The 22152-nt window shown below is 35.1% G+C and overlaps 1 protein-coding gene across 4 annotated transcripts in view; it reads left to right on the top strand.

The window, feature by feature from the left end:
- The window catches only part of TTC37 (tetratricopeptide repeat domain 37), an 84652-nt gene that overhangs the window by 18923 nt on the left and 43577 nt on the right, over positions 1 to 22152 (top strand). For all 4 annotated transcript variants that reach the window (XM_045074542.1, XM_045074541.1, XM_045074544.1 and 1 more), the window contains 16 exons: positions 5644 to 5784; positions 7371 to 7472; positions 8283 to 8422; positions 10754 to 10840; positions 11091 to 11194; positions 11658 to 11784; positions 12652 to 12831; positions 13351 to 13475; positions 15280 to 15533; positions 16687 to 16789; positions 18869 to 19045; positions 19135 to 19279; positions 19446 to 19524; positions 19609 to 19670; positions 19784 to 19840; positions 21264 to 21332. In XM_045074542.1, the coding sequence (XP_044930477.1) occupies positions 5644 to 5784; positions 7371 to 7472; positions 8283 to 8422; positions 10754 to 10840; positions 11091 to 11194; positions 11658 to 11784; positions 12652 to 12831; positions 13351 to 13475; positions 15280 to 15533; positions 16687 to 16789; positions 18869 to 19045; positions 19135 to 19279; positions 19446 to 19524; positions 19609 to 19670; positions 19784 to 19840; positions 21264 to 21332 (1952 nt within the window). The remainder of the gene's footprint in view (positions 1 to 5643; positions 5785 to 7370; positions 7473 to 8282; positions 8423 to 10753; positions 10841 to 11090; positions 11195 to 11657; positions 11785 to 12651; positions 12832 to 13350; positions 13476 to 15279; positions 15534 to 16686; positions 16790 to 18868; positions 19046 to 19134; positions 19280 to 19445; positions 19525 to 19608; positions 19671 to 19783; positions 19841 to 21263; positions 21333 to 22152) is intronic.

Here is a 22152-nt window from a genome sequence, read left to right on the forward strand (position 1 = left end):
GATCTACTTGTTTAATGAAATAGAGCAGATTCAAGTCGGAGTGTATGTCTACGCTTATGCCTGGTGCTCTTCTTTGTGTTCTTTCTTGGAGGGGGGAGGAGAGAGAGCTGATGACAGCTAGCATGCTGGGAGTTGTCAGAACCTGTGCCTGTGATATCGCATGCCCAGGGCTGGTGTTCAGTTAGTTTACAGGAGATTGACCTCCATGGTTTTCACACTGGCCTCTGTCCTCTTTGTCAGTATCTGTGCTGAATAGAGTTTTACATAATTTAACCGTCGCTCATGTCCATGCCTGTATTCATCTGATGAACAAAATTCACAGAAATCAGTCATTGAAATAGATCAACAGTACCAGCACCGATGTGTTAATGATTATAAAGTTTGCAGAGCTTTACTAATTTAATTGTTTTCATTTTGTTGCTAAAGGAGTATACACCTGGGAATGCTTTGTGTGTGAATGACCATTGCAGGTTTCATAATAGAAAAATTGTTGAAAACTAGTGATAGAGGTAACTGAGGGAGAATGCCTGTTGGAAAAGTATTGTTGCATCTACCTTGGCTCTCCCCACTTTAGCTTTCCCTTCTCAGTCCTACTTGTATTCCATCTTGACTCCGTGTCTGAATTAAAATTCATTATTATCTTAAGAGTTGGGTTTTTTTGGTAAGAAGTAAGTGGATCCCCTTTATTTTAACTGAGTCAGAGATAGACTTGTGAGAGTACTTTTCACTAATGTGAGATAAATACCAAATGTTGTAGTGAATCAATTTATGAAGTATAAAGTCAAACTAACAGGGTTTGTGGGATAGATTGTATAGAAGGTAGACTAGATTGGGTAGACTAAATGATTTTGTGAATGAATGTACTGGGACTATGACAGTGGCAATAGAAAGTAACAGGTGAATGAAAAAATTAGATTTGTTAAGAGGTAAAGGGAGGAAGATAATTATTTTACTTTTAGCTCTCTTGAAAAGTTGGCCTACTGTGGAATGATCATCCGTAAGAAAGTTGAGTTATGGAGAGGAGAGGTTAGTAGACATTCAAAGGGAAATGCCTGTCTGGCTTGCAGGTGAGAGATTAGTACTAAGGCTAGACTTAAGGTTTGGAAATAACTTGCGTGTGGGTCCAAGTGAATGAAGTGTAGTGGGTGACTTCAGAGGATGACTATAGAGCAAAAAGCTGAAAACTTTGTCTTGGGTGGTGCTGGCTGGCTTGAAGGGAAAGGCAGGGAAAGAGGAAAGTAGGAAACAGAGCAGCAGAGAGGTCAGACAGGAAGGTGGTGGAACCTGATATGAAGCAACAGAGAAGGCAAGGAAAGAGCATTTCAGAAAGGAGATCTGTACTGACAGTTTGAGCAACTAACCTCAAAAAATGAGGATTTTTTTTTTTTTTTTTTTTAGGGTTATTTTCTAACCGAAGTGATTGAATTGGAACTTAGATTTCAGTGATGGGAAAAGAGTAGGAAGAAGTGGGTAGCAGGTATTAAAACAATAATCCAGGGATTTGGTTGACTGCAATTAAGGGAGAGAAGGAAGAAGCATGCAAAGGGGTTGGTAAGCTTTTAGAGGAGTAGAAGAATTGTGGTAGTGTTGCCTGGGGGGAGGAGAGGTTCAAGAAGGGAGGGCTAGTTAACACTGTGAACTTCGTGTTGAGGTCAAGGAAGATGAGACATAGTAAGAGACTTTGAATATGAGGAGCATGCTTGTGAATTTTTGTGGGTTTTTTTCCCCATTGACAGGGAATAGTTCCAAAATTCATCCAGTTTTTCCCGATTTTAACATGATTCCCATTACATTCCCAAGATAAATGTGCTGATTTCGTAATTGGTATCTGGTACCCATTCCTCTACCCTTTTTCTACTATTACAATTGCTGTTGAGAAACTGATGGCCGGTGTTACCATTTTCTTCTCTATTTTCTTTCAGCTATTAATGATCTGTACGCTTCCCTCATTTTTGACCTGGTCACATGCCAAGTGACACAAGAGGATACTTGAAATTTCTTTTTGAGGACTGATTGTGTGCTTTATCAGTTAGCACACATATGCCTATAATGTGGATTTGTTGAATAAGTATGGTCTCCATATTAAGAAAAAAAAGCTACAAAACTATAGAAGAAATTAAGTCAACAGTCTGTAGAGTTTTGCGCATGAATTCAGTATTTGAAATGCATTCTAGAATGGGTTATGCTGAATGATAAGAGAGTGTGTTGGTTTATATGAAAATAATCATTCCTGGAGAGGGTATTTTGCAGAATTGAAAGAAAGAAAGCTTTATATCCTGGTAAAGGGGAGTGGGTAGGTGGATATTTAGTTACATGGTACACCAAGGAAGAAGTTTTTTTCTGTAGAATCATTGGTTGTGAGAATCTGTAGGATGGAGCCGATCAGGCTTAGGTACTTTTTAAAGTAAAGCACTATTCTGGGGGTAAAAGTTAAACACTTAAACTGCCAGACAGTAGGAAGCTGTGCTTAATGATTTCTTTTTCTTTTCATTGCTCCTCTAAACCAAACTTTCTGTGTATGAACTTCTGAAACTATAAGGTATTTAAAGGCTGACCTATCCTCCCCCAACGTGCTTTAGTTCTGCAGAATTTTCTACTTCACAGCAGTTAATCACCGGGTTCTCTTCCACTGGGAACAAATGTATTTCATTCTCCTTTGTCCTCCTTTGCATGCCGAGACTTGAAGATTCATTTTCAAAATGAGTCAGTTTATAAAGCTTCACATAACAAGTAGTGAATAGCTTTTACAGTTGTCAGCTGATGAAATGTTATTTCATGCTAAATGACCTTTTTGGGTTATTTTATTTTGCCTTATATTTGAAATGTGGGAGAATAAGAAAGCTTGGTTCTTCAAATCCAAATATGAAAGAGCTTACAAATTTGTGCTCTGGAATATTAGAAAATCCAGATGAAAATAAAGAAATGAATACATGCTGTTTTGTCCCCCCCACCCCCACCCCAGGCTAGGTTTATTTAAAAGAAAAATTCTACGGTAGTGATCAGTTTCTTTGTGATGTCAGCAATTAATTAGCTATTTTTAAAAATCATCTTTTTTTTGTGGTAAACTTTAGGAAACAGGATTCTCATGGGTATTACTTGGCATCTACCCTGAATCTCTTCAGAACACCTTTCATTCTTAGAGATTTATCATTCATCAGCCCCAAATCTAGCTTGCCTATTGACAGACAAAAATAACATTGTCAAACTTGTTTTAAAGTTTTAAAGTCTGAAATCTTAGAGTCTTTTAAATGTTAAAAAGAGCAGGTAAGTTAAACAATTTTTTATTGAAAAAGAAATCAAGTGTATTTCCTCTCTGTTTCTATCCTCCACATACTATTTAGCTAGTATGAGTTCTCAGCAAGAGTTAATATGGAGAAGAGGATTGAAAACTGAAGCTTTGGAATATCCCTTGTCTCTACAAAGGATCAGTGATGTTGTTACTACTGTTGACAGTTTTGGGGAACACTAGAGAAGATTCCTCTAAGTATCATTTGTTCTTGGTCTTATGTAGAGAGTTCATTTCCCAAGGATTAGAACATTGGCTCTCCAAATCTCTTTCGATTTCTGTAATTGTGCTCCCAGATAGTATGGAAGATTTATCTTATCTAGAAGTTTTTCATGTTCATCTTAGCCTTTTAGAACAGTTTTCATCTGCCTACCCCCAGTTTGTCTACCTGTGTAAGTTTTTAGGTATCCTGCATATGGGTGATCATTGGGATGACGCGTGACTGACTTTTCTTTCCATCACAGGTGTGTTTTCTATAATAAGGGCGGTTTATGTAGCCAAGGTACTCTTAGGAATTACGTTTCTATGGGGTAAGATAGTTTTGACTCAGATAGCTAGAAGTTGAAGGTAAAATTTTAATAGCTATTTTGTTTTCTTTTTTAGAATGATGATTTTAATTTTCCATAGTAATTCTCAAGCATTATTTATTAACTGACTAAGCCTTTTAGTGCATCAGTTCAAAATGGTATTTTTAAAGGATCATTGCAGTATTTAATGGATGCCTACTGAGTACAAGATACCATGCTAGTCCCTACCCTCCAGAAGTTACTGTTTAGCTTTAGAGGTACTAACTGCAGTGTATATATAAGACTAACAATAAAGGCGGTATATGGTGTTGGTAAATACTATAGGCCTGTCGTTCTTCAGATTTGGTCTCTGAACTTGTAGCAGTCGAATTATCTGGGAATTTCTTTGAAGTCCCAGCTTTCAGGTCTAACGTTCAGATCAGAAACTTTGAGAGTGGGGCTTAGCATTCTCCAGGTGATTCTGATGTCTAGTTGAGACAATACCACTGGTTGAAAAGGGAGTAGGAAAGAAAAAAAACCCACTGGTTTGCTTGGGAGGAGAAGGGTGTATGTTACTAGGCATGTCTGCTTTTGGAAATTACATTTATGGAAGCCATAGTGAGAACATATTGACAGAAGGTAATTCATGTCTAGAAGCATAATAATTGCTGGTTGAGGTCCTTTTTACTGGCTAACTAAAAAAAGTAATATTTCTTCCAATTTGTTTTCAAAGCTCACCAAACAGTATTGAGGTTTTAATTCTTTAGCCATTAAGAATTCCTTGAATTTTTGGTACTAATTTGGATTTATAAATCAATGTATAATATCATAAATTATGCATTGGAGTGTATCTGGTTTTGAAAAATTTGAAATGTATAACCTAAATGGTAACATGCAAGGAATTTATCTTTGACATCTGAGACTGAAAGAGTGGTTCCCCATGTGGTCTGGGGGCAACAAGTTTTAAATAGATAGTAAAGCATCAAGCTGCTTTTTCAAACAAATTATTTTTATTTGTTCCCCGTATTTACTGCTTCAAGCTATAATTTGTCTTAATTCTTAAGAATTTTCCTATGTGATTAAGCAATTTATTAAAATGCTGAGTACTCTTTAACAGTTTATGCTCAAAGCAGAAATCATATTTTCTACTTGTTTTTGTGCTTTTCTGGGAATGGAAATCCTGATATTGGTTTGGAGAAAACAAACATAACAAAATAAATAGTGTTTTCTAAACTAAATTATTTTGCCAAAATAAATTTGAAACAAATGTAGGCATTGGATGACTATTACATAGGTTTAACCATTAACTTATATAGGAAATGAAAGTTTTTGAAAGAATGCAGAAAAGTACTGCTAAACTTGTAAACCTAAGAAAATGTAACTAAGTTTTTGTACAATATCTTGACAAGTAGTCTGTCTTTTGGTCGTATGATTCTGGAAGAATCCGCCCGATTTGACATCCTGGCTGCTACGTCTCTAGCAGCACGGTTGCCCAAGGAGAGAGGTTGGCGAAGTTACTGTGGAATAGGAAAAGGAGAGCTGGCAAGCAGGAGGCTATGGGTCTTAGAGCAGTGGCAAATAGGAGTAGGTTTCTTGTTTGAGGGTTCAGTTTACCCATACTGCAGTGGGTAAAGTGGTTTCTACCTCCAATATTTAAGAAGATGGAGAAGCATAATTTTTTTAATGGTATGTTAGTATTTTTTAGTATTGTTGGTCTACTTAAGTTTCAAATTCCTGGAGTCAGGATATGGTAGAGGATGTGTAAGACAGCATTTGAGCTTAAAGTATATAAGTTTTGGCAATTGGAAATTTGGAGTATGTATGCTAATAACTTCTCCTTTTTTTTCCCAGGCAGTCTTACTGATGAAGGACAGCAGTACTGTTGCAGATTAATGGAAATGGATTCCAGAAGTGGTCCAGGCTTCATTGGTTTAGGCATTAAAGCATTACAAGACAAAAAGTATGAAGATGCTGTTAGTAACCTAACAGAAGGTAAGTGTACAGTATAAAGCATGTAACATGAGGTTTAAGTTGTGAACAAACTCAAGGGTATAACTTCTTGGGATGCATTAAATTGAACACAACCCAAGGAAGTGTTGAAGCAACATCTGTCACAAGTAAGAAGACAGGAAATAGCCCTCAAGGCAGTGTCTCCCTGTGGGGTTAATACAGGAAGCTTTTATTCAGTGTATTAGAGGGTGTTGGTAGAGAGCTGGTGTACACATTAAGAAACTTAATATATATGTACTCTCTTCCCCTGCTTAAAACCTTTCATGGGTTTTCAGCTGCCCCTAGGATAACATACAAACTCCTTCACAAGGTTTGCAAACCTCTCGAGTCTGATTTTTTGCCCTTTCCTGCTCCAATGCTTCATTTTCAAAGATAATGAGTCCATATGCTATTAATTGGTTGAGCTATATATGCCTGCCTTGTTAGCATGCTAGTGCATACATTGTATGTTCCCAAAATGGCTGAAGACCTCATCCACAGCAATAAATCTTACTATTATAGTGAGCTAAACAGAACTTCAGGGTCACTCAGGTGGGCTTTGGTGCAGCCCTCAGCTCAGAGTATCTCAAATTGGCTCATGCAAAAAGCTATCAGTTAAAACATCTAGCAGGTTCCTGCGTCGGATCTGTTGGTTGTGTGAAACAAAACATATTCCTTCCGTGTTTTTGTCCCTTCCCCTCCTTCCTTCTGCTCATAACTTTTGATCTGCCTTTTGATCTGAAAAATTCTCCTTCACATCCTAGCTAGCATAGTCAGTAGGCAGTTATCTTTGGGCCTTTCTCTGAGGAATGTATATTTAAGATAGAAGTGAAAAAAATATATACTCTGGAGTTTGCTTAGGTCTGGATTCCAGCTAATTTCAAGACCTTGAGAAGACTTAAGTAAATTCTTTGTCTCAATGTTCTCATTTGTAAAATAAAGATATAGACATAGATATAGACATAACATAATTATTTTATATCTATGCCCCCCCATCCTTAGGATCCTATCTTTAACTTACTTTTGTATGTATGATGTTTGTTTGTGGATGAACTCACATTTGAATAGAGATATGAGTTACAAATACCAGCTTAGGGTAGGAGGAGCATTTTAAGCCAAGAGTCAAATAGCTTGAGACTGAGAGCACAGCTGGAATTCAGGGTAGTTCAACGACATTGAGAATGACCTATGGGAGCAATAAGAATCAAGAAAGGAGACTGGAGAGGGGCCTTGCACACTTTGTGAATGAGTTTGCATGTTATCCTAAGGGCAGCTGGGAACCTGTGGAAGGTTTTAAAAATGGGAATTCCATAATTCCATTTGTATTTGTAGAGATATTCTGGCTACAGGGTAGAGAATGAATTGGAGTGGGTGGCAAGCACTTGCAGTGGTCTGGAATAAAGATGGTGGAGATGGGAGCTGAAGTAGCAGTTTTAGAGAAATGGATTGGGGCATGGAATCAATGTTGCAAATAATTATATATGAGAGACAAGGGAGAGGAGAGGTCTGATTTGGAGAGTAGATGGTGTTGCCACTTATCTCAGTAATCCTAGAAAGCTTGGATTTTGTGATTGCTTTTATTCTTTTAGGGTTAAAGGAAAGCCCTCTTTGCACGGCTGGATGGTATCATCTGGCAGAAGTCCAAGTTAAAATGCATAGACCTAAGGAAGCTGTTCTTTCATGCAATCAAGGTATTACTGACATCTGTAAGGGTAGCCAACCCTCTTTATCTTTATATTAAAGAAGAAAAAGATATTGGTTTAAAGAAACTTACATGCTTTATTTTGTATTTTAATTTACTGACCAATTTAAATTTCATGGAGATGGTTAAATAATGCCAAGTGTATGTGCATGTTGTGTATGATCTTTTAAACTACCAGTATTTTTCAAAGGATCCCTGTACTTGGAATTTTGACAGTCAGTTTAGGCTTGTGTGGAGGTACTCTGTCTGTAATAAGGCAGTTTCTGGTGCGTCCAGAACTTCAGGAGCTTTTGATTTCTCTGATGTAAATATGAGAAGTCTCAGGCATCTGGAGCCTATTTGAATGTGGTCAGATGGGTCATGTGAGGGGATAGGTAATCATAAAAAGTGGTTCACTGCTCTTGACCCAGCCGGTGGCCTAGCCTCTGTAGTTGAGAAAGAGTTCAGCCTGGTCTATATGAATTCAACTTCTTTTCTCTCAGTATCCCTCATTTGCTAAGTTGTGTACTGATGCTTTGGCTAACCTTTGTTGTGTAGCAGATATAGATAGCCATTGTATTTCAGGATGTTCATGTTACAGAAAGATAGAGATTTTAAATTTAGTTCTGTTCTGTTTTAAATGCAGATATTTCCATAAAGAATTCAGGGAAGAATTTATATTTTGCTCTGAATTATTCTTCATGTATGTTGTTTTGGCAATTTATTCTTATTGTATCTCCAATTTATTATTTATCACCCATAAGAAGAAAAAAATGAAGTAATATGGTCGTCTTCATTCAGATGTCCTTAATTTTGTCAGCTCTGAAGAACATAGATAATCTTGGTGTGTCCGGTGGCAGTCTTCATCAGAAGAATCTTTGTCTCCGTTTGAAAGCAGAGGCTTTGATTAAACTCTCAGATTATGAATCTTCAGTGGAAGCAATTTGTACTCTTGATCAGGTAGTCTTACCAGGTTTTTCCCTCCAACTTTATTTTTGCAGTCAACCAGGCATCAACTACTCTCTCCTTATAAGTATTTATTTTTAAACAGATTTTACGTTAGAGGTATGAATTAATCACATCAACATTTTCTAAATCATTCACACACTTGGAAACTACTGAAGTTATTTGTTTACCTTTTGGTTAAGTACTTATAGTGTTCTTCATACGATGCAATTTCTTTCTTTAGTCTTGTTCTTATTCTCCTTTTCTCTTTTGGACCTCTAAGGCTGTTACTTATTGATTATTATTAATTCGAGGTTCTAAATTTTTTCCTCCTTTAGAGTTTATAGATTACTGATAAGAACAATGAAGGACACAGTAGCTTCATTGTAGATAGTATTATTTATTTGTTTTTCAGTCTAATAAAACGGAAGGAGATTGATATTTAAGAAGAAATCCTTTTTTTTTTAAAGATTTTATTTATTTATTTGATAGGAACACAGGGAGAGCAGGAACACAAGCAGGGGGAGTGAGAGAAGGAGAAGCAGGCTCCCTGCTGGGATGTAGGGCTCAATCCCAGGACCCTGGGATCATGCCTAAGCCGAAGGTAGATGCTCAACGACTGAGCCACCTAGGTGCCCTAGGAATCCTATTTCTTAATGTTTTTGGTTCAAGCAATTTGAAAATCCCTGGCAAAAAGCTAGTAAATTGTGAATTATAACAACATGGTGCTTTTAAAATTTTTGTTCGCTAAAGGCTATTTTGGTCTAAAATTAAAATTATATCATTCAATTATTGTGGAGTTTTGAATTTTTAAAATATCATTGTTTTGTATATTTCAAAGGACTTTGCATTTCATAATATTTCATTAAAATTAGACCATTTGTCAGCATCCTTCAAGAACTATTATCTTAATTTCTTATTTTCTGCTTGCCTTATACCAGTAATGTATTTTGTGTGAATGATTTGAGGAGGTCTTTTCAGTTTTTTTGTTTGTTTACACACACACACACACACACACACACACAAAGAAAAGCTTCTTGGAGAGCTGATAATGTCCATGTCTGAAACAGAAAATATACAGGATGAGCCCAGGACATCTTAGAATGCTAGAAAGCAAGGAAACTATAAAAAAAGACTTCTAGAATTATACTAGAAAGGCTTAGGAATTACCATGGGTTGGTTGTCACTGTCTAAAGGTTAGTTTGAGCACCAGTAACTACTGTGGGTGGAAAGATATCAAATGGGTTTTAAGTTTAAATTCATGTATTCCAGATGGTACAAAAAAAATCAATAAAATCCTCTATTAAAAACTCTTTGGAGGATGCTAAGAAACCATTTGGCAAGATTCAAAGTATTTATCTTGCCTTTCCTTTATGAACTGTTGCTCAGAATAATCAAATAGATAATGGGGGGGGGAATTTTTTGTTATTAAAATATTCCATCAATAAGGAAAGAAGAAATGCAGAATTAGAAAATCACCATTTTGCAGTCCATAATGAATTAATAGATCCAGGCATTGAAGATCAGTGGTTGCTAAACAACATCACCCAAGAGAAAGAACCATACATAACCAAGTGCATGTACGCGTGAAGTATTCCTGCCAAAGCATCAAAACTGAATCATGTTATGTGTTGAGGCCTAACTACTAATTTATCGAAGATATGGGGGACCAAAGGACATGTCAGGACCATGGGAATACATTCAGTAAAATCCAGACTCAGAAATTGTGACAAGCGGCCCATATTTTTCAACAATTAAATTGTAAGAGAGGAAAAAAGATGGAAGGGAGCCCTATAGATTGAGACTTAAGAAACCGTCTCTTGAAATGCATATACCTTATTCAGATTTTGATTAAAACAAAATCTTAAATATTTTCTGAGCCAACTGAGAAATTTGAACACTTGATAATTTTTTGATGATAGTAAGGATGTATTGTTGGTTTTGGCGAGGTGTTTATAATGGTAGTACAATTATGTTATATAAAAATGAACTTTTTAGATATATATTGTAAAGTATCAGAAGAAAAGTTATAATATCTGGGGTAATCTAAGAAGGAGTGTAGTGAAATGGGTGGAAGTATGGATGAGAAAAGATTGACTTCGAGTTTATAATTTTGAAGTTGGATAATGAGTACATGTGGGATTATTATACTATTCTCTAATTCTTTTGAAATGTTTTTGAAATTTTCTCTAATAAAAAGGTTATAAAGAATGAGTGTGTTCATAGTGTTAAAAATAAGAATCTGTACGTCTTTACTCTGTGTTCTTCTATGGTCATTCTTTAATTAAAGCAAACATTGCTGCTCTGTGTTGAAAGAGACCTAATCTCTTTATAATTATTTTCTAGGTTTCTGATGCAAATAATGTCCCAGGACTTTTGGTTCTTAAAAGTTTGGCCTATCTGAACAAAGGTTCATTAGATGAAGCTTCTAAGGTTGGTTTTTTTCATTCAAACTGGAATTTTTTTGGTTGGGGAGGGGCAAAGGGAGAGGGAGAGAGAGAATCTCAAGTAGGCCCACTCCCAACACAATGCCTGACTGTGGCTTTGTCTCATAACCTTGAGCCAAAATCAAGAGTCAGATGCTTAAACAGCTGAGCCACCCAGGTTCCCTAAATTGTGAATTTTTTTTAAAGCTACAAATGACTTAATTTGGATAAAGAATTGACAGGTATCTACTTTATAGATTATGGAAGACCTTCTCTCTTCTTACCCTGACCTAGCTGAAGTTCATGCCCTAGAAGCTTTGATTCATTTTACCAAAAAGGACTATCCACAAGCAGAGAAATGGTAAGGATATGTTTAGACTGCACATAGATCTAGTCATATCTTAAGTTACTGTATTTCTCAAAAATTCAAAATGAGTAGTTTGATAAAGATCCATTTTGTGTAATATGATCTGCATAAGCATTAGTATTTTTAAGAAATGTATGCAACATGTAGCACAGTACCTGTAAGAAAATTCTGTAATGGGTATGAAATGTAACTAGCTGATCATAATGGTCAGTGAGTAGATCAGTGTTTGATGTGTTCTCCTAAATGCTTAGCACACTGGTAAAGCTAAAAGGCATTGGGTTTTATAAGCTTCTCTTCAAAAAATTTTTTTCTCATTGTGATCTAAATTCTAAAGTAGTAACTTACTTCTGATTTAGCATCTTTGAATAACTCCAACTTTGTCCCAACCAGGAGTTTCCTACACTGTGTGCATGTGTGTGTTTTCTGTCTATCTTCTTACTTCCCTTTGGTGACTTAGTTTTCAGAGGGCTCTTGAGAAAGATGCTGAAGTTGCTGAATATCATTACCAACTTGGGTTAACATATTGGTTCATGAATGAAGAAACAAGAAAAGATAAAACAAAGACTCTTACCCACTTTCTAAAGGTAAAACAAATGCTACTATTCAATTCTTAGTTGAAATGGATTTTTAATAAAATAAATAATAATCATATAAGTTAGGCACTTAAAATTACTGTTTTCTGAACTGTTTTTATTTATTTTTTTTTAAATTTATTTGTTTTAGAGAGAGAGCAAGGGCATGAGTGGGAGGGGCAGAGGGAGAGAGGGAGAGAGAATCTCAAGCAGACTTCATGCTGAGTGCAGAGCCCAATGCAGGGCTTCATCTCACAACCATGAGACCATGACCTGATCCGAAACCAGGAGTCAGACAGTTAACCGACTGCACCACCTAGACACCCTTGAACTGTTTGTTTTTTTAAACTAGAGTTTTTTGGTGTTTCATCTCTTACACATTAGGTTTTGTGAGAATGTTATGTGGGTTTTCAAGGAGAAAATAAAAAATGTAAAAGTTACTTATTTCAGAAACACACGTTATAGAAGATGGGACATAATTATCTCTGGAGAAAAATACTGTTTTTAGGTAATTTCCACTATAATGTGGGCATATATACTTCCATATGTTTAATTTCTCGTATTTTAGATGTTAAAGATCTGAAGTCTTACATTCTTACCTTGATGCATAAAAGAAGGTTAATGTAATAATAACTCTAATTTCACATTTATTTTTAACAAAGAAATAATGTTTTTACACTTGTTTACATTCTGTAAGTAGTAACAACCAGCTCTCCTGTTGCTTTAAATCTTACATTAAGGGACATGTTGGCATATTTTTCTATGGTTAACAAAGGTGTTCCATTTTTCTTTTAACCTATGTATTTATCTTTCATGTTTTTAAAGAGAATCACACAGACAAGCTTTAATAATGTGTTGCTATCAATCTTTATTTCAAAGGCTGCCAGACTGGATCCATACATGGGCAGAGTTTTCCGCTATTTAGGTCATTACTACAGAGATGTGGTAGGAGATAAAAACAGAGCCCGTGGCTGTTATAGGAAAGCTTTTGAATTAGATGATACTGATGCTGAATCTGGGGCTGCGGCAGTTGACTTAAGTGTGGAGCTTGAAGAGATGGTATGTCTAATAACTTAAGCCCTTAGAAATATTTTTATATGTGTGTACTTGAAGTTTACTATTTTTTTTAAATTTTATTTATTTATTTGTTAGAGAGAGAGGAGCGAGAGCGAGCACAGGCCGACAGAGTGGCAGGCAGAGGCAGAGGGAGAAGCAGGCTCCCCGCCAAACAAGGAGCCAGATGTGGGACTTGATCCCAGGCTCTGCGATCATGACCTGAGCTGAAGGCAGCTGCTCAACCAACTGAGCCACCCAGGCATCCCGAAGTTTACTATTTTTTAAAATTTTTCTTTGTAGACACAATAGAAATATTTTTGCCACTGTTAGGGAGTAAATTTTCTTTTCATTGGCAGACATTATATTACTCATTACTTATTTTTGAAACCGTAGTTTGAGTATATACCGGTGTAAGTTTAAAAAATCAGAAGCAGTAAATGAAAATGTTTGAATACTTTATATAGGTGTTGCGTACTTTTATGGTATTTGAGATCTCTAATACTAGTCTTTTCTTAATTTCAGGAAACTGCCTTAGCTATCCTAACAGCAGTAACTCAAAGGGCAAGTGCTGGAACAGCAAAATGGGCCTGGCTTAGGCGAGGACTATACTATTTGAAAGCTGGTCAGCATTCTCAGGCTGTGGCTGAGTAAGTCACCTTATTACATTTAAACTATTAACGTATTATTTTTTTAATTAAACTCTTTGTATACCCGAAGTGGACTTCACAAATTGCCTCATTCCAGGTTATATTTTGAGAGAAGGAGTAGCAAAATTTGCTTATAATTGATTGGTTCTTTTTATGTGCAAGACACTGAAATTGCAAAAATAAATTAAATGATGTCCATTTGTTAAGGAGGTAGCCATTCTAATGAAGTGAAGTCTTCTAAGTGTTACACATATGGAAACTTCAGGAATGACAATAAGCTGATACTTTTATTGTTCTCCCCATGACATGCTTTGTTTTGGGGCAGGAGATATATTTGCCATCTTCGTGTGCATGTGGTGCAGCTCGTTTTTAGTCATTTGGTTTCAACTATACTTAAGGATAAATGAAATAGGGGAGCCTGGCTGGCTCAGTTGGTGGAGCTTGCGACTCTTGATCTCAGGGTCATGAATTTAAACCCAATGTTGGGCACAGAGCTTACTTAAAAAAAAAAAAGAATAAATAAAATATATTTAATAATAACAAATACATAATAAAAAGAAGATGTAGGGGAAGGGGGTTAAGTGATACAGCCTTAGCATTATAAAATAAATAAGTCACAGGGATGAAAAGTACAGCATACGGAATATAGTCAATCGTGTTGTAATAACTTTGGTGACAGAGGGTAAATATATTTATCAACTACACTTATCATGGTGAACATTTCATAGTGTCTGTAAGTTTCAAATCAGTGTGTTATACACCTGAAACTAATATAATATTTTACGTCAGCTGTACTTCAATTTAAAAAAATGAAGAACAAAGATTGTCTGTTTATAAGGAAGTATAACAGAGCCTTAGCATTTCCTAGTAATGAGAACACAGCATCTCACTATCAATTTAATTAAGTTTATAAGACCTCAGTCCCGTCTATATAAAATTTTTTGGTTATACTGCAAGAGATAAATTTCATTACTACAGTTACACTGAAAAATTAAAATGTAAGTACTTAAATGTGAATGATCACAATTAATTATAAGCCTTGTATATTTTCTTTTTAGAAAGGATTAGAAAGTACCTTTTTTCTGAACATAACAAATTGTTGTAGCAGTTATTTTTACCCCCTCCAGTTTGTGAGAAATATATACATGTATATATTTGGATTAAGATAAAGTTTCTGATTTATATCAGTACCTAGAATACTGTGATATTTCTGTTTTGGTGGAAGGATCAGTGGGGTATTATTACTCGTCATGAGGCATATGGAGATACATACCTATTCTGGTGGGAAACTGGAATTCTTCCAGATAGTCAAGGAAAAAAATTCTGAACAGCACTTGTTTGAAAAGGTATTTTGTTCTTATTCATTCCAAATTTATAATAAAATTTCTTAGTATTAAAATATTCAAGTTATAAAAATATATGTTCAAGTTGTAAAAGGAAAAGGTATAACTGCTTTATTTTTTTTAAGATTTATTTATTTATTTGAGAGAGAGAATGCATAAAGGGAGGAGGGAGGAGCAGAGAGAGAGAGAGGATCTCAAGCAGACTTCCTGCTGAATGTGGAGCCCAAGACAGGGCTCAATCCCACAACCCCAAGATCATGACCTGGGCTGAAATCAAGAATCGTCACTCAACTGACTGAGCCACCCAGTTGTCCCGTATACCTGTTTTAAATAGCACTTTTATAAATAGAAGGAACCCTGGTTATATGTGATTCAGTTGAATTATTTATTTTTTATTTTCTTTCAGATGTGGAAATAGTTCTTTTACCTTTAGTTCACTTAACTATTTACTGAAATTTTAGTTTACAGGCAGCATTAAGGGCAGACCCAAAGGACTTCAATTGTTGGGAGTCATTAGGAGAGGCATACTTAAGCAGAGGTGGCTATACGACAGCCTTGAAATCCTTCACAAAAGCCAGTGAGCTGAACCCAGAATCCACATACAGTGTGTTTAAGGTTGCAGCAATACAGCAAATCCTAGGCAAATATAAGGAGGCGGTAGCTCAATACCAGCTGATCATTAAAAAGAAAGAAGATTATGTGCCAGCTTTGAAAGGTAATTTTTTAATACCCCCTTGACTTGTGATACTAGAGTTTAAAATCCTTGAGTAAATGTCTTCCGGAATGTATTTTGTAACCTGAAAAGGATTTCTTTTGTCAACAGCAAGGTGTCTTTTTTCATGGACCTTTTATAGTATGACTTGTTATATAGATTTGAATATAGAAAAATCAAATCTTGTTTCATAACAGTACATAAATAGTAATATGATAAATATTTAACTTGTAGATCAGATTGTATGATAGCTATTTGGTGGATCTCTAAAACAAGAGTTTGCTCTAATATTTTAATAATTAATTTACTATATCTTCAGAATATTTCAATATATTTTAATTACTTTTTAACTTATAGGAGATTTTTTTTTCATTTTTTTGAACTTCAGGAACAACTTACATTGTTTTATTATCTAAATTAATTTCATTTTGTCTGTATATATCTACTCCTTCTGAACAAATGATTTTTGGTAATATAAAGTAAAATGACACCATCCATATATAATCTAAATTTTACATGATTATATCTAACCATTTTTAAAAACCTGGAGCCCATTACGTGTCCTTTACTCTATTTCTTTTTCCTTTTTAAATGAAGCAATTATGGTTTAAGTCAGAAATAGTGTATGTTGAAAGTGATACGTGACTTAGATCTTGAAAACTTCTTTTTAAATTTTGAAAAACTTTCCTCAAGTGAAATTAATTTATTAATTATTAAATCTTTATTGGGCACTTGAGGAGATTGCTATTTCATTTAAATTTTACAGTGTAGTCTGCTATCCAGTTTTGAATATAAAAAGATCAAATCTTGTTTCATAATAGTTAATAAATAGTAAGATGAAGGAGAGAAGCATTCAGTAGCATTTTCAAAGCTGAGGTTTTGAGTTAAGTAACTTGCCCAAAGCCAAGGAAATTCTTTTCCATAGATTTTTATCACTTTTAGTACATGTTTACTCTAATAGAACCTTGCCATTTGAATTCCATACTAAATGTATGCAAGACCATACTTAAAGATAATTTTTATACAATACTACTGAGTTTTGTTTTTGGAAAGTGGCTTTAATATCACACCACTATGTTTTGTTTTCTTTTTTTCAACTTTATTCTGAGTGTTTCTTGTATGTGTTTTAATAACTAAAAACTTAACCTGGTTTTAGGTTTGGGCGAATGCCATCTCATGATGGCAAAAGCAGCTCTCGTCGATTATCTTGATGGGAAAGCTGTAGACTACATCGAAAGAGCACTGGAATATTTTACTTGGTTAGTATTATTCTTATTATTCATTGTATTTATTTTCTAGAATTATAATAAAGCCAAAGTTAGAAAATGTTTCTGTGTTTATTCTGTTAGATAGATAAAGCAATCATTATTCAGAATATCAAACACAAAGAATAAGGGACTAGCCAATGAATTCTGTACCATACATATTGTATTAATTTTGCATTGGGGAACAGATAGAATTTCTTGCTCTTAGTAGCAGCTGACATGCTAGATGCTAGGAAAGGGTGGGGAGCAGTCTGTCAGGAAAGTGGCAGCTTGGATACAACGTATCAGTGTTCTATTTGATAGTAAGGGCCTGTTTTAGGTATATTGGTAGGGTTGCAGTTGAGGGGAAATGAGCAATCTCATTTTTCCTGAAGAGAATCTGTGTAGGAAAAAAAGTGATGTCTAATATTAAGGGAATCAGAAAAATCTGAGTAAATCTCGTATTTAGAACTGTAAAGTCACTAGCTAAATAGAAGTGTTGTGTTAGATGATCTTTAAAAGTCTGTTACACATATATTTGAATTATTCTTTTCTTAGACATCTTTTTCGTGCTCCCCTTCCTTTCTTTTCCTGCTTGTCTTCTCTTCTGGTTCCTATTGATTTGGTTGCTCCAGAATTGATTTTGAGTATGAACCAAATATGAAAAGAAAACCTTAGCCTTTTCTCTCCCACAGATTTTTATCTCTGCTTTTCAAGTTTCATATAATAGAGATCTTTCCAAAGAGGACAGGATATTGTAAAGAGGACATGCTTCATTTGAATTAGCATTTAAGAGTAAATGTGAACCTTTCAGTGATGATATTTGAAATACATATACTGTCTTTCTAACAATGGGAAATTATGTTCTGGGTAGCCTATAGCATTCACGGCTAATTAAATGGAGGTCTATGAAACTTTTAAAGTGATAATCCCCAAATTTATGTTTACTTCTAGACTTAAAAGCTCATATTACCCTAATTCTTATGTAAGCGTGATAGAAGTTATTTCACTTTACAGATATTTTATTTTTTTAATTGAGCTTTAAAGAAAATAAGAATTTAGGCTGTTGAAATTGCCTGTTTCTCTTTCCACTCTATTTTCTTCTTTCATACTGTCAACTTTATTTTTTATTTTTAGGTATTTTTTATTTTACTTTATTTTACCTCTTTTCACCCTAACAAGTGTACTATTTAATTCTCCTCCCCTATTTCCCCATTCCCCTACCTACCACCCCTCTGGTAACCATCAGTTTGTTTTCTTTAGCTAAGAATCTGTTTCTTGGTCTGTCCCTCTTTTTTTTTTTCCCCCTTTGCTCGTTTGTTTTGTTTCTTATATCTCACATATGAGTAAAATCATATGGTATTTGCTTTTCTCTGACTGACTTATTTCACTTAGCATTATGCTATCTATCATGCTGTCAATTTTAGAAATTATGCTAAGGTATTTGGGCAGAGGAACTACAAATGGTGTTGTCCTTCCTCCTGATCCTCACAGTGGGCTTTCAGCAATGACTGCCATAATTAATCTTATTTCTCAGGAAGATATTGGAAAATGGTTTTTGGCTGGACTTTTTTAGTAGAAAAGGCTATGAGAAATGTTCCATCTGCTTGTCCATCTGCCAGTAACATAGCTGTTTGATAGCTGATTATTGAGATTTGGCTGAAGTGAAATTGCCGTGTTTTATTTCTAAGATCTTGAGAAGAGAAAACCGAAGAGAAATGGATTTTTCCATTTCCATCCATTAGAATGAGATTTTTCTGATTTTAAAAAGAAGTGACCTTTATCACCATAATTAATATTTTTACTTACTGTTTTAAGCTTGTGCATTCAGTCTTATTTGCTTCAGTAAATATGGGTCTTCACATGTTTGCAAAATGTCTGGCATTTAAAATGATCAATTCTTCCCCTTCTCTCCCTTCCTTTCTTCTTCCTAATAGGGAGGTGATAAAAATGTGGTCCATTTAGAAAGAATTTAGTAAAGCATGCACTGTACTTAACCAACGAAGTAGTTCATAATTAAGATTATAATGAGAGAGATAAATTTCCCATTGTTTGGAAAAAATTTATAAGAATCACACTGTTTGTTTTCTTTAGGGCTCTGCAACATCAAGCTGATGTCTCTTGCCTTTGGAAGCTAGTTGGAGATGCTTGTACGAGTCTGTATGCTGTCTCACCATCTAAAGTGAATGTTACTGTTTTAGGAGTCCTTTTAGGTCAGAAAGAAGGCAAACAAGTATTAAAGAAGAATGAGCTCCTCCATCTTGGTGGAAGGTAATTCACAAAGATTGCTAGTTAATGACATTCACTTTGAATTAGGACATTTTTAACAAAAAGTAACATTTATTTTTATATTTCCGTAGGTGTTATGGTCGTGCATTAAAACTGATGTCTACATCTAATACATGGTGTGACCTTGGAATTAATTATTATCGCCAAGCACAGCATCTAGCAGAAACAGGCAGCAATACAAATGATCCTAAAGAGTTGTTGGAGAAGTCTTTACATGTATGGTTTTGAGAAATTTTTTATAAGCTTTTTAAAAAACAAAGTGCTTTTCTAATAGATGTTTTGATAAAGTAGATACTGTTGTGTTTTCATGTAAAACCACATTTATCTTGATATAAATGCTGATGTTCCAAGATATAAAAACTAATCCAATTTTACTTTTCAGTGTCTGAAAAAGGCAGTGAGACTTGACAGTAAAAATCACTTATATTGGAATGCTCTTGGAGTGGTTTCATGTCACAATGGTAAGAACTGAGTAACATTTCAATATTTTTAGAAGATGGTTTTAGGTAATAAAGTTCAGTTTCATCAAATTCTGTATTTTTCAGGTATTAGAAATTACGCCCTTGCTCAACACTGTTTCATCAAGTCTATCCAGTCGGAACAAATTGTGGGTGTTCTTTGTGTCTATCAATGATAAAGAACTTAAGAATTTAGTGTTAATAATTTTCTGAGACTGCCATGTAGGCAGGAACCTAATTGTGTATATATATGTTTTTTTAGAATGCTGTTGCATGGACCAACTTGGGAGTGTTATACCTTGCAAATGAAAACATTGAGGTAAATGTGTTTTCTGTTTTGTCAAATTAAAAGTAAAAACGTTCTTTATTTATGACCTCTTTGTAATCGCTCCTCTTCTTGTGGGGAATTACTTTGAATATTATTGTCTATTTAGTATGTTCTCCTGTATGCTAGATAATTGATGACACTTAGTTTATTATAGATATGAATAGTGACTGGGTAAGATTTATTTTCCTTTCCACACAACTGTTGGGTTTTCTTAGTGTATATTAATTCCTTTAGATGCCACAATGTAATTTGTCATGCCTGAACAGTTACATATTAGAGAATGCGAAATACTGTAATTGGAAACGTGTCTCTAGGCCATGTTTAAAAGTTTCCATAAATCTGGGACTCCTGGATGACTCAGTGGGTTAAGCCTCTGCCTTTGGCTCAGGTCATGATCTCAGGGTCCTGGGATTGAGCCCCGCATTGGGCTCTCTGCTCCACGGGGAGCCTGCTTACCCCCCCCCCTTCCTGCCTCTCTGTGTTGAATAGATAAATAAAATCTTTAAAAAAGAAAGTTTCCATAAATCTGTAGATAATAGCACATCTGCACAATTTTGTGTTTCGGCTGTTACATTGAATATCATCCTTTTAAAATAGCTTCAGTAATATTTTCAGAGATAAATTAAGTCACTCCTAGATTGCTTCAAAAACTAAACAGAATGAAGAAGAATATTAATTTGGATCTTAAAATGTGAAAATATTTTTTAAAAATTTAAATAAAGCTAAATCTTAGTTAATAAGCTATGAATGTAGTTTTATGATAGCACAACTCAGTTGCTGTCCATGAACTACCTTTTTCATAAGAAAAATAAGACTGTTTGCCGTCACATACAGGTTACTGAGTAGAGTATCAGGCAGCATGTAACAATAAGTGTTTAGAGCAGAAAAATAAGCACGTAACTTAATGAATCCAAGTGAGGGATCTTTAAAGTTTCCTGACTGCTTGGCACAGGTTTATGTTGCTCATTCTTTCATCCAGTAGCAGATATGCGTCATTGTTTGTTAGTTTTTCGTCCAGTAGCAGATATGCATCATTGTTTTTAGTTTTTATCCTACCAGTTAAGCTTCAGGAGGCAGTAGGAGGTACTTCTGTCACACTGTGGCTAGCAAATGGATGGGTGATTGGTTAGAGGTTTTACAGGCTATGAGGTACACCCCTATATTGCCCTTTCAGTGGGGACCGTAACCCCTAAGCTGGTAGAGAGATCTGTTGTACCTAGAGGCTTTTAAGACTACGTAGTTAAAACATGGTTTTAAACATTGCTAGTTTTGTTTAAACAATGAAACCTTAGATTTATAAGTGTTTATGTTGATAAGTGTGACTTATCTTATTCTCTTATGCTTTTTAAACAGTTTAAAATATATACTAAGTTAATAAAATGGCATGTTATTTTTTTTTACTTTTTTTTCCTAGCAAGCTCATGAAGCTTTCAAAATGGCTCAATCTCTTGATCCATCTTATTTAATGTGCTGGATTGGACAAGTAAGATATATGTTTATTAATAATCCAGGATATAGGGGCGCCTGGGTGCTCAGTGGTTTGGGCTGCTGCCTTCGGCTCGGGTCATGATCTCAGGGTCCTGGGATCGAGCCCTGCATCGGGCTCCCTGCTCCGCAGGAAGCCTGCTTCCCTCTCTCTCTCTCTCTCTCTCTGCCTGCCTCTCTGCCTACCTGTGATCTCTGTCTGTCAAATAAATAAGTAAAATCTTTAAAAAAAAAAAAATAAAAATAAAAATAAATAATCCAGGATATAAACAACCTATTAATGTAAAGTGGTATAAGTAACTATTAATACAAATAACAATGATAATAATGATAACAGGTAACATTTGAGGACTTCTTTGTGCTAGTCCCTGTGCTAGTCTCTTTGTATATGTTATTTCAGTTAATCTTCCATCAGTGCATTGAGATGGTGGTGGTTATTAAACTTTTCATGGATGGGGAAATTAAAGTTTAGAGATCCTAAGTATTGTGCGTACGGTCATACAACTTGTATGATTAAGCTTTGGTCTGGGGTGGTGGAGCCTTTGAGCTAAAAACAAAACTCTGTTATTTAAATGCACATTCACCAAAAACGTTAACATTGACAAAGATCATTCTGATTATGTTTTCCCATTTTCTGTAAAACCTTCATATTTGATTTGATGGTGGTTTATGAGTATTGTTCTTCTGTTCACACTCTAGATTTGTGTATTGCCAAATAGGAATCAGGATATTTGGTTAAAAATGCGAGTCCATCACTGACCTGATTGTTTTATCTGAACATATCACTGCTAGATTTCATTTTTCTGCCTTGAAAAAGA

The sequence above is a fragment of the Mustela putorius genome, unplaced genomic scaffold (assembly GCF_011764305.1).
Source record: "Mustela putorius furo isolate JIRA1106 unplaced genomic scaffold, ASM1176430v1.1 tig00537350_pilon_pilon_pilon, whole genome shotgun sequence".
Lineage (NCBI taxonomy): Eukaryota > Metazoa > Chordata > Mammalia > Carnivora > Mustelidae > Mustela > Mustela putorius.